The sequence below is a fragment of the Aphidius gifuensis genome, linkage group LG6 (assembly GCF_014905175.1).
Source record: "Aphidius gifuensis isolate YNYX2018 linkage group LG6, ASM1490517v1, whole genome shotgun sequence".
Classification (NCBI taxonomy): Eukaryota; Metazoa; Arthropoda; class Insecta; order Hymenoptera; family Braconidae; genus Aphidius; species Aphidius gifuensis.
Window position 1 is genome coordinate 11,409,011 of NC_057793.1, and position 14,272 is coordinate 11,423,282.

General features: G+C 29.3%; 1 protein-coding gene across 1 annotated transcript; it reads left to right on the forward strand.

Moving 5' to 3' along the window:
- The first annotated feature begins 1,254 nt into the window (after window positions 1-1,254).
- Window positions 1,255-6,283, forward strand: LOC122859484 (odorant receptor 13a-like). Its single transcript, XM_044163100.1, has 8 exons — window positions 1,255-1,425; window positions 3,160-3,687; window positions 3,765-3,951; window positions 4,053-4,077; window positions 4,153-4,201; window positions 5,804-5,830; window positions 5,911-6,094; window positions 6,169-6,283. Exons 1-8 carry the CDS (start codon window positions 1,255-1,257, stop codon window positions 6,222-6,224), a joined length of 1,227 nt encoding a protein of 408 aa, XP_044019035.1. The 3' UTR covers window positions 6,225-6,283.
- The last annotated feature ends 7,989 nt before the right edge of the window (window positions 6,284-14,272 follow it).

A 14,272-nucleotide genomic window follows, 5' to 3' on the forward strand; every position in this document is an offset into this window, starting at 1 on the left:
TTTGCAATAAAGAAATGACAGCTGATACATCATTTATGAATAATCATATGGAATCTTTGATACATTCGTCAAATCTAAGAACATTAGGTCAGCAAAAACAAACAACAATGGAGTAATTTTTTGATCGTTTTCAACTAAAATCAGAGGCGATGGATATATGTCTTAAAATAACTGAAATAAAATTATCTGCATTTTGTGCTGGACATAATTCAGCTTTGAATGTATGTGATCATTTGTCAGGTTTGCTGACAATTTCAATTTTTAATGAAATGTTCGTGAAATTTTCCACTTTTAAGTTTCAAAATATACTGAAAATGAAATTTTATCAAGATATGTTTTAATTTTGTTTTATTTTTTTGTATTTAAAAATTTAATTTTTTTTTTTTTTACTCAAAATATTTTGAAAAAAAAAAATTGAAAAAAAAAAAAAAGCATATAAACGTCTCGGCCCACTCTAATTTTTAATTAAATATACGTGGATTGAGTATCTTATTTTATGGAAAAAATTTCATGTATTTAAATTGGGGCTTTTTTTATGAAAGAAGAGAATTAACATTAAAACACTCGACTTTACCGGCTAAAATACGTCATAAAATTTCCGAAAAAATTCAGGCTGCATAAAAAGCCAAAAACAACATATAAAAAAATTTTCAACTCAATCCGTGAGGGTCAGGCAGATGACCAGCTGAAGTGACTCAGAATGCCCCATATATATAAAATAAAATTATTATTACAGGAATAATTTTCTCTCGTTTTAAAACCCAAAATTCAGGAGGAAAAATTTTTCACTACCGGAAAAAATTTTTTTCATAAAAAGATATTTCTTTTATTGTAAGCTTGTTAATTATACACCAAATGAGGTAAATCTCTTGAGTAAACGAAAAAAAAAATAACAAATTCTTACAATATTTCTAAATTTTACTCCTATTTCTTGTAAAAATCTCAGGAGATTTTCCTTACTTTGGATTGTTATGATTTCTCTCTGAAAGGTACAAAGAAACTGCATGATGGAGTTTCCCTTTCTTCAAAAGTCTTCATACATCAGTTGTTTATTCCTCCATCAGAAATCGATCGGTAGATAACTAAAAAATAAAAATGAAAACTAATTACTATGTACAAAGCGTCGCAACAATCAATATGTATTACTTATTCTCTTTATGATATCATCAAAAGAGTGTTTCCAGTATACAAACAACTCTTTTTATTGTTTTGTAGAAAAAGCTTTATACTTTTATTTTCGAGAACACTGTTATTATGTACGAAGCTAAAGGAAATAAAGAAATCAAACAGGCTACAGTAAAATGGAACGAAGACACAATATATGCACTAGGACTTTACAAACGCGTGACAACTTTAGTCGGTATTTGGCCAACAAACAACCGAATTTTAACTGGGATACAAATTGGAGTATACATAACATTTCACGTAAGTGTCGCCGTCAAACCTAAATAATTTAATTTATAAAAAGCAGTTTCATTAATATTTGTAGTATTAATGTTTATAATAAGTAATTATCTATTATCTTATACAATTACTTTAAAAAAATATTTTTAATTCAAACGCTCCTCATAGCGTCTTTCTATGTATTTCATTTCCGATTGATATATATTAATATGAGCTGAAGACTAAAGAATATTCATGAATATTTTCAATGATAGTTATTCATTCATGCATATCAACACAAAAAGATTATGCAGATATCGTGTATGTATGTATAGTATAGTTTCGTGTTTTAATTTTTTTTTTCTATTCTTGATTTTCACTAGCAATTTTTTTATTCAAATTCGTCAAAATCTCTTCTACAAGTTCTGTTGGCTGCGTGATAAACGAGAAAAGATCTAGGTTTGATGCCTTATCAGGAGACTCGGTAGAGTCTCGCCTCAATTTTACCCCAGCACGCGAGTTTACCGTATATAAAAGTTTTAAGTCACCGGTCTGTGACGTCTCGACTTTTAATTTCTGTTTTATCTCCTTAACTAATGTTAGAAGTATAAAGTTAAATAATTTGCTGAATGAAAAAAAAAAAAATTAGGCGCTTTTTCACGATAACGCTTGCGATACATATTAATAATATTATAATAAAAAGCGCCTAATTTTTTTTTTTTTTATTCAGCAAATTATTCAACTTTATACTTTAAAATTTTGACATTGTTTTTATATTTCACGTCTTTTGATTATTAATTAATTGGATCATGATAAATAAATAAACAGCTCATGTAAAATTGAGGCTTTCGGGTACATAAATCGTAAATTTATGTTTTGTTTTTATTAATATATTTACTTTCAATAATTATTCTATTTCAATGTATTGAATTTTCCATAAAAATGATTTTCGGGATACAAGAGTATTCAGCAATGGTGATGGAATTTTTTTTTTTTAATTTTCCACCTCGTTATAATCGAGATACTTAGTCTCAAAGTTGACAACACTAAGCAATTTAACACAATAGCATAAGAAGCGTCGGCACATTTTTACTTCGATTTAAGAGCTTTCTCACAAAAAATTTCTATTCTTCTACAGTTTATACTTTTTTAAATTACACAAATAAAAAAAAACACATTATCGACTTCTACCTCGAATTATAAAAGTTATTAATAAATTCAAATGAAAATTCAAGGTCATAAATGTGCTGAAGTAAAATAAATTTGAGTGAATACAACCTTCATACACGCATACTACTAAAGACGCTACAGAAAAGTATGAAAGTTTGAAATGACAAAAGGCACTCATTTATTTTTCAAACTATGGTTGCAAGGGTGCTCTTTTAACCTAAAGAATTTTTCTACCGTGGGACTTACATCAGGCTAAATCAATTGAATCAGTAAAAAATGTAGATCAAAATTGGGAGATTTCTTTAATTCATGATTTTCCTTTGACAAATTTTTGAGTAAAAAGCTTTACACTTGACGTTAATTCCTTAGTCATCTTGACACTTACTTGTTTTTATAAGTCAGCTCAGCATTAGTTGTTGACATATAATTTGTTAATAAATAAATACCAATTCCCGGTAATCTTATTTCAAAACCATTTCCGGTCAATCACCCGAGAATTGAGAAAAAAGTATATTCTTGTCATTATAAGTTTTTCGATATTCAAAAGCAACTAAGTTCGTTCGCTCTACAAATGATGGCATCATATAAGAGAATCAATGTTTCTAGCTATCGTCAGTTTTTATCTTCTTTCAAAAATTTCTTGAATATGGAAACTGTGGTACTACTATGGAAATTGTTGACACTTTAAGTGTTTGCATGGCGTCTGTCCAGATATGCATCAAGTCATTTATTGCTTGGTTCAAAAATCATGAATTTCAACATGTTGTTGACTCAGCGGTAATGGATTGGTCATGTGTTGTCGAGAAACAATCTCATTCAGTAATGTTGGTATACGCAAGAAAAGGGAGAGTTTTACTAATGTGTCAAATGGCTGTCGGTTTTTCAACTGCATTTCCACTGATGCTCGATAGATTTCCAAAAATAGTTGAAGTTATCGATGAAGTGAAAAACGAGAGCATATTCGTAAGGAACATCCCTCTTCTTCCACGATGCTGGATTTCACTAACAATGTCTGAATATAGTTACCTTGCCTACTGGACTTTGGTAGTCATATTTATTTGGACTCTCAGTATTGCGGCTGTTTGTTGTAATGCCTTTGTTCATGGTTTCGGCTTATACGTTTACACTCAATTTGTATGTAATGAAATATGTATTTTATAAATTTGTACTCTATTTTTTCCGTCAATATTTATTCTTTTATATTCTTACAGGAAATTTTATGTACTAGTATTAATGTAATCAATGGCAATGAAAATATAAGTGAACAGCGCAGGTTAATTAAAATGTTTGCGAGACGACACAATCATCTTTTGAATATTGCTAATGATTTAGAAAATGGAAGCACGTTTATCATTTTAAGTGAGGTTACTATTGTCATTTTCGTTGGATGTATCGCTGGTAATAAAAAAAAATTATGCTAAGTTTTAACAATAGATATGTTATAAGGTTAACATACTAAATCATAAATAAACTTACTTTTTTTCACTTCTACCTGTCAGGAGTTATGCTACTTATTGGATTACGGTGAGAATTTCAATTATACACTAAAAATTTGCGATATTCACATTTCTTATAGATCGTTGAATTTCAATATTCTAGAGATCATGACAGTCAAACAATTATCGCAATGGTCATCAGATTGATATTGGTTTGTATGCTGTGATAGAATTTTTTTAATAAGTGTTTTGAGAAGGGTTAAGCAAAACAATACTCACAGACTTTGTAAAAAAAATTCCACAAATCAAAAGGTTGAAATTGGTCCATTGAGAGTAGGATTATGTAAACTCAGACAAATTTATATATGTTAACGTGACAAGATAAAGTCGATATGTTCTTGTTTTTCAAAAAAAAATTAAATTGAGAAAAGATAAATTTTTGAAAAGAAAAAAAATAATTTTTGCTTAAGGCTGCTTTCTGCTAGCATGATCGGACTTATATTCAAAACTGAAGGGACCCGTGTATCGTAATGCTAAAGTTATACCCGGGTACCCGTATTTTTGTTGCGCTCTTGCTTCAAAAATTGGTTCTGCATATACAGACCGACACTAACACTGCGCTAACAACGAAGTATAGTATACTGCTACAATATATGCTTGTGTGTGTGTCACGTCTGTGTGCATCACTCACTGCGAGAAAGCAAACATTTTTTCTCTTTGATGTTCCGTGCCACACTTATGTTTTCGTTTTTAATGTGGCTTTTTGTTATTCTGCGGTGAAAGATAAACTTCTGGTTCGGATCGGTTTTTGAAATGCTCATTTTGTTCTATTTTTTTTCCAAAAGCAATCACCAAATTAAAAAAAAAAAAATAAAAAAATTCGATATCATCCCGAAACATTTTATCTCAGTAAAATAATAAATGATGAACATAAAAGGTGCAGAAATAATCAGATATGAGAGTCATTTTTTCTTTCATTTCTCTCAACTTTATGTATTTAAATCATCTTCGATGTATAAAATATTTTTATACTTTAACCTAAAAAATATGATAGGTTTTTTCAAGTTTTTAATATAAAATTGTTTTTTCATTTTTGAGGATTTACTTCTTATAGATTTTTTTTCAAAGTAAACATATATAAATAATTTATATTTTATCTGTGTGATATATTTCCGATATTTTCAAAAGTTGATATACCGACTCTCCCATTTTAATCTATCAATGGATCGAAAAATTTTTCAAATAAATAGTGTTAGTTTCGAGGTAAAAAAAGTTTTGGCACAAAAAAAAATATAGTATCCATTTAAACAAACTATGTTTATACCTGAAACTCCGCCATTTTTAATTTTTTTAATTTATTTTTTCATATCATCTATGTCCTTCTCCAAACTCTACAACTCTTACTTGAAACGTTTTTCAATTCAAGCCATATTTTTCGAGAAAGTTCCATTGATAGATTAAAATGGGACAGTCGGTATAAACAACATATAAACAAGATATATTTTTCCGAGGCTGAAAGTTTCGAAATGCAAAAAAAAAAAAAACCTCAATGAGAGTGAAAGCCCAAAATCGAAAGATATACCCAACCAATTAAATCTTCGGTTATGACTTGAAGTAGGTCATCATCATCGAATGATTGCATAAAATATAATCGATTTATATCATATTCGTAATCTATGATTCATATAAGTTTCACAGAAAATTCAAGTTTGTACTGTCTCAGCAGTTACACAGTGGATATCATTTAAGTTTAACGATATTAATTTTTTGCGAAACCACAGATAATTCATACAATTTTATTTTTTTTTTAACAGGTTATGATGCAATTGTTCATCTACAATGTACGTCAAACATTTTGGATAAAGAACATATAGTATTCATACACAGTCAATATCATTAATCAGCTTTCTTACGTTTCTAGTTCATGGGTGAATGTTTATCGAATCAAACTGAAAAATTACAGACTGCAATTTATAATTGTCCTTGGTATGAACTGTCATCTCGTACTGCTAAAGATATGAAACTCATCATGATACGGAGTAACAACCCATTTCGTCTAACTGCCGGTAAACTATCTGATATGAATTTAATTTCTTTTAAATCTGGTAAGAAATTTTAACTTTTTCTTTATACTTAAATGAACGAACTGTTCAATTGACAGTATTTGTATCTTTTTCAGTTGTAAAGTCGATGTTTTCATTCTTCTCGGTGTTAAGACTTATGCTACAAAATTGATGTCAATTTTCTATTTTTAGTGAATAGATTATTACGATTATTGAAAAATTAGTCAAGAGAATAATAATAAATGATGAGTATTAATTATCTAACAATGCTGCTCAAAGTTTTATTTTATTTACACGGAGAGAAAAAACAAAAAAATTCGAGATTCGGTGAAAAGTACGGACGTTCTGTAGTAACTTATGACCAAAGCCAGGATGTTTGCCGGAGTTCCTCGCTGTTTTTAATTGCTATAGCAACCTAGTAATTCATTTCGATAAATAGAATAAACATTTGCTAGTTCTGAAAGGGGTGATTTTTTTAAGTTAGCTTAAATGAAACAACTAAATAAATTTTTTAAAATGTGGTAGATAGATTCACAGTTCGGTAAAATATAAAAAATTTATGTTATATATTTAATTATTTTTTTTTACCATATTCAAAAGAAATATTTCTGAACAAAATCTAACATTCATTTTCAATCAGTAGATTAACATTCTTCTGAACCTTTTTTTATCATTGAATTCGATACTTTTTTAAACACAATGAATTGTAGAATTTAGTGTCAAAAAAATAGTTTCAATTGTTGTGGACATTCATTTAAACAATAAATTAGACATTGACATTAATAAAATCTTCAACAATTATTTGAACAATAAATTGAACATTTATTCAAACAATGAATTCGACATTAATTTCAACAAATATTTTATGATTTCTTCAAACAATGAAGGCAACATTTATTGAAACAGTAAATTCAACATTCATTAAATCAATAAATTTGATATTTATTTCAACAAAAATTAAATTTCATACTTGAACGCTTATTTAAACATTTGCTGAAATAAATATTAAATTTATCGTTTGAACAAATGTTTAAATTATTATTGAAATAAATGTGGAATTTTTGTTCAAATAGATGTTAAATTTTTCGTTAAAATAAATGACTAAAACAATTTAAATTGAAATATCGTGGCCGGATTACTTATTAGATAACCCAATATTGCCCTATAAAATAATCCTGCCTGATATGTAATTTAATTAGCCCTGTTTATCCTGCTCACCTAAGAAACAATAGAATGGTAGAGAGATAAATTTGCGTAATGTAGGGAGAGGTAAAAAGGAACCTGAAAAATACGCAAAAATAGTACACAAAATAATATCAATTTACATAACAATCAAAAAAAAATAATTTTATCGACACTCAAAATTTTGTATAACGGAGCACAGTTCATTATAAAGACGATGTATATTGTTTTCACGAAGAAAACCCATTACAAAAATTGTTATTTAAATAATTATCCCAATCACACAATTCTTGTGCTCTTCATTTTAACAAACTAGTTAATACTCTCATGAATGTCTTATCATCACCAAGATATAGCCTATTTGATAAATATTATGTGGTCCATTATTTTAAAAGAATTGAATTTTAACATACAGGAAGTTCTCATGCACACACTTTATTTTGGTTGGCATAGTTCCTAGATTTTGTTGCTGGTAAAGACTCTCCAGGCCTCATAAAATAAATTGATCGAGTTATTTCTGTATTAGCTGATGATGCATCAGGGCATGTAAATCTACAAACACATCATCATACATTCACATCCTATAAATACGTTGTCGGAAATAGGAAAGTAAGCTGGTTCGAAGCTCCATTCATGCCATGTCGATCAACAATTTTACTATTTCCCATACAGAAAGAAGGAATGGATTTGGTCGTTACTCTAGACATCATAAAAGTATAAGGGATAAACTTGAAAAAACATATTATACTGATATTGATGATTTTTATGTTAGAAACAATATTATGTCAGATGATGAGTATCACCACAAACTGCGAGCGGGAATCAGAAGGCCTCGAGTTTTTCTAAAGCGCCTACCATCAGAAAAATGGCATAACCCATTCTGTCCTTTTATATTGAATATTATGAAATCAAACATGGACATACAATTTATCTATATCGCATCGAAGGAAAAAGGGCGTAAGTGCAAATTTATTTATTTTTGGGTTTTTCATGTAATTTTAAAGCTAAAAAAAAAAAAAAGGAAAAAGGGCGTATGTCCAAGGATTTACGCCTTTTTTCCGTTATCAAAATAATTTTTAATAGAAATGAAGGGCGTATTTCCAATTTTATTTTAAATTCATTCAATCGTAGGGTTTTTAAATTATTAATTATTTTGTATCTAAAAAAAAAATTTTTTTTTTTATATTAGATAATTTTTAAATTTACAATAATTTTATTCCTACTGTACTTTCATATTATACTCCATATTGAAATTCAATATTCAATAGTTTTTTTTTATTTGAATGTAGTGTGCTTTTTTTAACACAGATGACGTGGCATAATTTATTAGATGGTCGTGGACGTTTTCCACCTAAAAATAAATTGTCAGAAAACGCACATGAATTAGTACTTGAGCATATTCGTTTATTACCATTGACACCAGCTCACTACGTTCGTCATAACTCAACAAGAGTTTATGTTGAAGGAAATATAAGTCAAGCTAAAGCATACCGACTCTATGAAGCTTCTGCTTTATCAAAAAATCAACAACCAGTATCAAAACCTATCTATATTAAACACTTGAAAAATTCAAATATTTCATTTCACCAACCCAGGAAAGACAGATGTTGGTGTACTTTTATACATGGGATAAAAGTGATCAGGATGATCAACAAGATGAATATAACACACATCTCATCAGAAAAGATAGAGCCAGAGCAGAAAAAATAAAAGATGAAGAATTATCTAAAACAAATAAAACGATGATGACTGCCTGTTTTGACTTACAAGCTATATTGTTTAGCCCTGTTATATAATAAAGATATTTATTATAAAAGAAAGTTAGCCAGTTTTAATTTAACTGTATACATCTCAAATCAAAAACAAGGTTACTTACTTATTTAATTATTAATTTCAAACTTTTTTGTAATTGACTGATTTCTAACGTTCACATTTTTTATATTACAAATAGGTCATTGTTACATGTGGGATGAATTACAAGGTAGTAAGGGATCCATTGAAATATCATCTTGTTTGTATGAATTTTTTTCAAAGGAAATTTCTGATAAAATGAAAATAATAAATTTATATGCAGATAACTGTTCAGGTAATGAAATATTTATGGTAAATTTGAATAATTATTTTATACATTAATCAAATGTTTGATCAAAATAATAATGGTAATTTTTTTCAAAGACAAAACAAAAATTTAATAGTGGTTGCCATGTTAATTCATGCTATTGCGAGTCATCCTTCTCTTGAAATAATAAATCTAAAATTTTTAGAAGTTGGTCATACGTATCAAGAAGCTGATAGTGTACATTCTTTGATGAATAGGGCTTCTCGAAAAGAGAGAATTTATGTACCTGATGACTGGCAACGTGTAGCTAGACAAGCTAAACAAGATCAAAAGCCATACGTCGTTCATGAAATGAATCAAACAAAATTTTTAGATTTTAAAGCATATAAATTACAAGTAATTTATGTTATAATCAAACTTATACTTTAGAAATGAATAAATAATTTAACGATAACAAATTTTAGGCTGGCTTGGATGGTAAACTCGTGACAACTGATGGAAGTACATTAAAGTGGAAGAATCTTCGGTTTATTCAACTTCGAAAAAACTCACCGAAGTATGTTTTCAGTGTCATTATTGTTGTGTTGTGGAATATTTTGTAATTCCAAATGATAATTTTTTATAATCATCTATTAATACAAAAAATTTATGAATTAAAATTAATTTATTAATATGAATCATTGAAATTAAATTAAAATGCGTAATGCATCAAAACACGTTGCAGAAAATTATTTGTTAAAACAGATTATGAAGATGATTTTCAAGTGATCAGAGTCAATAGATTCCGTGCATTACCTCTCAACCAAATGTACCATGCTCTATTTCCAATATCTGCAGCAAAGTACAACGATTTAATTTCTTTGTGTAATCAGCATGTTATTGTTAGACAACACCATGAATTTTACAAAAATTTACGTCACACTGGAGGCGAGTAAACTCGTTTTGAATTTTCATTTTATATCGTTTACTAAACAAAATATTCAATAATTTCTTTGACATATCTATAACCAGCAGGTCGAGAAACCCGGTCTAATGAAGACGATAATGATGTATTTGATGGGCGTGGTCAGATGCCCGGAATGATTAAAAAAAATTAATTTAAATAATTTTATAACTTATTATTTGCAATTATTTTTTTAAGTTTTAATGTTTTTTATGTTTTTTTTATTTATAATCAATTATTCATAATTATCAATAAATAAATAATTAATAATTTAAAAACCCTACGATTGAATGAATTTAAAATAAAATTGGAGTTACGCCCTTCATCTTTTATTAAAAATTATTTTGATAACGGAAAAAAGGCGTAAATCCTTGGACATATGCCTTTCATCTTTTATCAAAATAATTTTGATAATGGAAAAAAGGCGTAAGTCCCTGGACATACGCCCTTTATCCTTTATCAAAGGTTGTTACGCCCTTTTTCCTTTTTTTTTTTTTTAGCTTTAAAATTACATGAAAAACCCAAAAATAAATAAATTTCCACTTACGCCCTTTTTCAAAATTGACGTTTTGGCACTTACGCCCTTTATCCTTTAATGCGACGATATATAAATGTGAAAATGGAAACCTTTGAGGCATATGTTCTCAGCAACTACCCAACCGATCATTATGATTTTTTTTTTAAATCAAAGAGCTTATCATGGAGATCGTTTTTAGCGTTCATCCGATCTTATAACTTCATAAACAGCCGAGTTATTAATTATTATAAATAATAGCCTGTTACGCGGCAGAGTCAACGGGTGGCGCTTCGGTCGTGACTGCTTTACACTCATACCATCACAGAGTTGGAAAAAGACAGAGAATGCGCTATAGTCCCAAATGATTCATCTGATTGCGTTTAAACATAATCAAAAATTGAAAAACATGAACGATAATGTTTTGAATCAACCAGCTTAAAAATAATCAGGCCGATAGATGAATAGAAGTGTAGGTCAAAATTAGGTTACAAGCTTCAAAATTTTGGTGAATATTCGGTTTAAATGAAATGTGTTATCAATAGAAAATGTGTAAAAAAATGAAAATGTTAACGTTGAAAACAATAAAATTCAGTCTGTCAGTACGTAATAATTTCTTTGTTGGATAACCTTGGTTCATATTTTCTAGTAATTCTGTCTTTAGTAATAATGAAAATGGCAACGCGATATTATTTAATAATGATCATCATACCTTATCAATCTATTCAAAAAATAAATAAAGAAAATTTAATTTGATAATTTAAGGTTGAAAGTAAATCCCATCGTCAAACAAAGTTTCGGCCCAATAGTATGTAATCCGTATTGTAAAGAAAAACAAACTGGGCATCACTTTCTCTCTTCTGAATTTGACCAACATGTGCCAGACCCCAATCCGAAAACAATAAAAACACCTGAGCAAATTACTTGAACCAGAAGATTTACAACAATTCTTTAATACTCTCTCGTCTATGGAGTCAACAGATGACGACATAGAGAATCAAACACTACACTTCAACACAACTCTTACGGCACAGTTGAATAAATTTGCACCTGAAATAACTATAATACTTAATGCTAAGAAAACAGCACCATGGCTGTCTCAGCAACTCAAAAATGAAATTAAACTAGTTCAATCACTATACAGGAAGTTCAAACGTACTGAAAATACACAAGATTTGGAAAGATATAGTGTAGCTAGACACAAACACAGAACTAGAGCACTAGACTCTCGTATCAGTTTTTACAAATACAAATTAAGCAACCAGAATGTCACACAGGTATGGTCAGAGTTCTATCAGATGTACTTAACAATTTTTTCGTCGGGTTTGCTTCAACTGCAGCACACCCTGATATTGACCTAGTTCCCCTAGCTCCTTTTCATGGTGTACTCTTCACTTTTCAATTCGTAACCACAGATACTACTGAAACATTAGCGGAAACTATAAATTCATATGCAACAGGACATGACCTTATAACTAAAAAAATGATAATACCACTTCTACCAGCGCTCTCTTATTTTCTCACTGATCTCTTTAACAATTCACTTCAAACCTCAACTTTTCCCAATTCGTAGAAAAAAGTGGTAATCATGGCAATAAATAAAATTTCTAATCCTACCAGCAAAGAACACTATAGACTAATAACACTTTTATCATACTTCTGTAAAATTCTTGAAAAAATTGTTTACCAACAAATCGTCAGTCATCTTCATGAACATCAACTGATTGACAATTTTCAATGTAGATTTAGAAAAGGCCACAGTACTCAAACAAGTCTTGTTAAACTTATAAATGATATAAGACAAGGTATTGTGACGTATTTGCTTATATGATCATGATTGTTCACATTATCCAAACTTCACCGGATGTAATCCGATATTTTATATTCATTTTATTAATAATTCATTCAGCGTTCTATCAAATTGTGAAATACCATAATCTTTTTCTTGTTCTTTTAATAAAAATGCAATATTCTACATCCGTTGAAACGAAGCTAAAATAAGTCAGCAATAATTAATTGCTGAGTATCATGAGAAGTGTTTGTAATGATTGGTCAAGAGGTGTTCCTACCATAAAACATTCTCGTTACCAGTCCTATAAAAGCCTATGTATTTTCAGAAACAATTGCTCGCGTAAATAAATAATTACTAAGGTAACATATACCTTCAAATTTATTGTAGCTGTTTAGTATCTGAAATTGATAAATGGATTTGTAAAATAAACGAAGATATATTAAACATTAAAACTTGGGCAACAGCAAATAAACTCTCTCTCAATCTAAATTAGGCTCAAGCAAATGTTTTTGGAGCGCGTCGTTACATAAAAGATTTCTAGCAGACTGAGCATAATACACTTGGTACACCAACAGAACCAATCAATTTTTCACCTTTAGTACGAAACCTGGGAGTGTTGATGGATGCAAAGCTCTCTTTTATAGATCACGTGATGCATGTCATCTCAAAAACAAACTCAATTTTCTTTTAACTATTTAACATAACCAAATACACTGACATGGAACAGCGTAAAAAATTGGTACTAACTCTAATGACGCCTCACGTACACTTCTGTCCAGTTGCACTACAATGACTTGGTACTGTACTCGATCTGAAGCTCCAACTACAAAGGAATTGTAAATCGTGGTGTTAGGTACGTCTATTGTCTTAGAACGGATCAACCAATATTAAGTCACCGTCATCAACTGAGCTGGCTAGGCCTAGAGAATACCAGGCTACTATACATTGCTATGTGAATATACAAGGTGATAAATTTTAATGTACCTCAGTAACTTGCAAGCACTCTTATGGTATCTGCAACAAGTCGACCAACTCGTAATCAACAGCCACAACAAGCATTGATAGTACCGAACTACAGAAACGACACCTACAAACATCCCTTCTCTGTAACAGCACCTCTCATATGGAACTCAATTCCTACAAATATTCGTGAGTCAGACTCACTCTCAAATTTCAAAGCATTATATAATTGGACCGGAATTTTCAGTCACCTATTCTAAAAAAATAGATAAAAAAAATATTGCATTATTTGAGTTCATGTCAATTCTTAATCTTCAACAACACAACACAATTAGTAACTGCAATGATGGTATTCTTGACCTGATTTTTACTAATTTATCCAGCTTATCTGTTGTCGCATGTGTGCCACTCGTCCCTACTGACAGCTATCATTCTCCAATATCATTTGAAATTATTAATACTTGTTATTCTAAATGTAACAATTACTCTAACATCAAAAATATTAATAATAATTACAATGTTAATAAATTGGATATTGATAAATTCAAACAAGACTTAAGAGCAATTAATTGGTCTCAATTATTGCAGTATAATCATCAATCATCCATTGATGTATTATGTGACAAGTTCTATTCAACAATTAATTTGATTATTAACAAAAATTATCGTCACAAAAAATCTACTAAAAAAATTAATCAATATCCAGTTTGGTATTTGAAAGGCTTAATTGAATTAATAATAGTCAAAGATAAATATGATAAGATTAACAA

Excerpts from the sequence above, each read along its gene's own strand:
- LOC122859484 (XM_044163100.1), top strand. The coding sequence starts at position 1,255 with ATGTACGAAGCTAAAGGAAATAAAGAAATCAAACAGGCTACAGTAAAA. Across the intron at positions 1,426-3,159 it reads GAGTATACATAACATTTCAC|CTATCGTCAGTTTTTATCTT; the intron begins GTAAGTGTCGCC and ends CAATGTTTCTAG. Across the intron at positions 4,078-4,152 it reads ATGCTACTTATTGGATTACG|AGATCATGACAGTCAAACAA; the intron begins GTGAGAATTTCA and ends TCAATATTCTAG.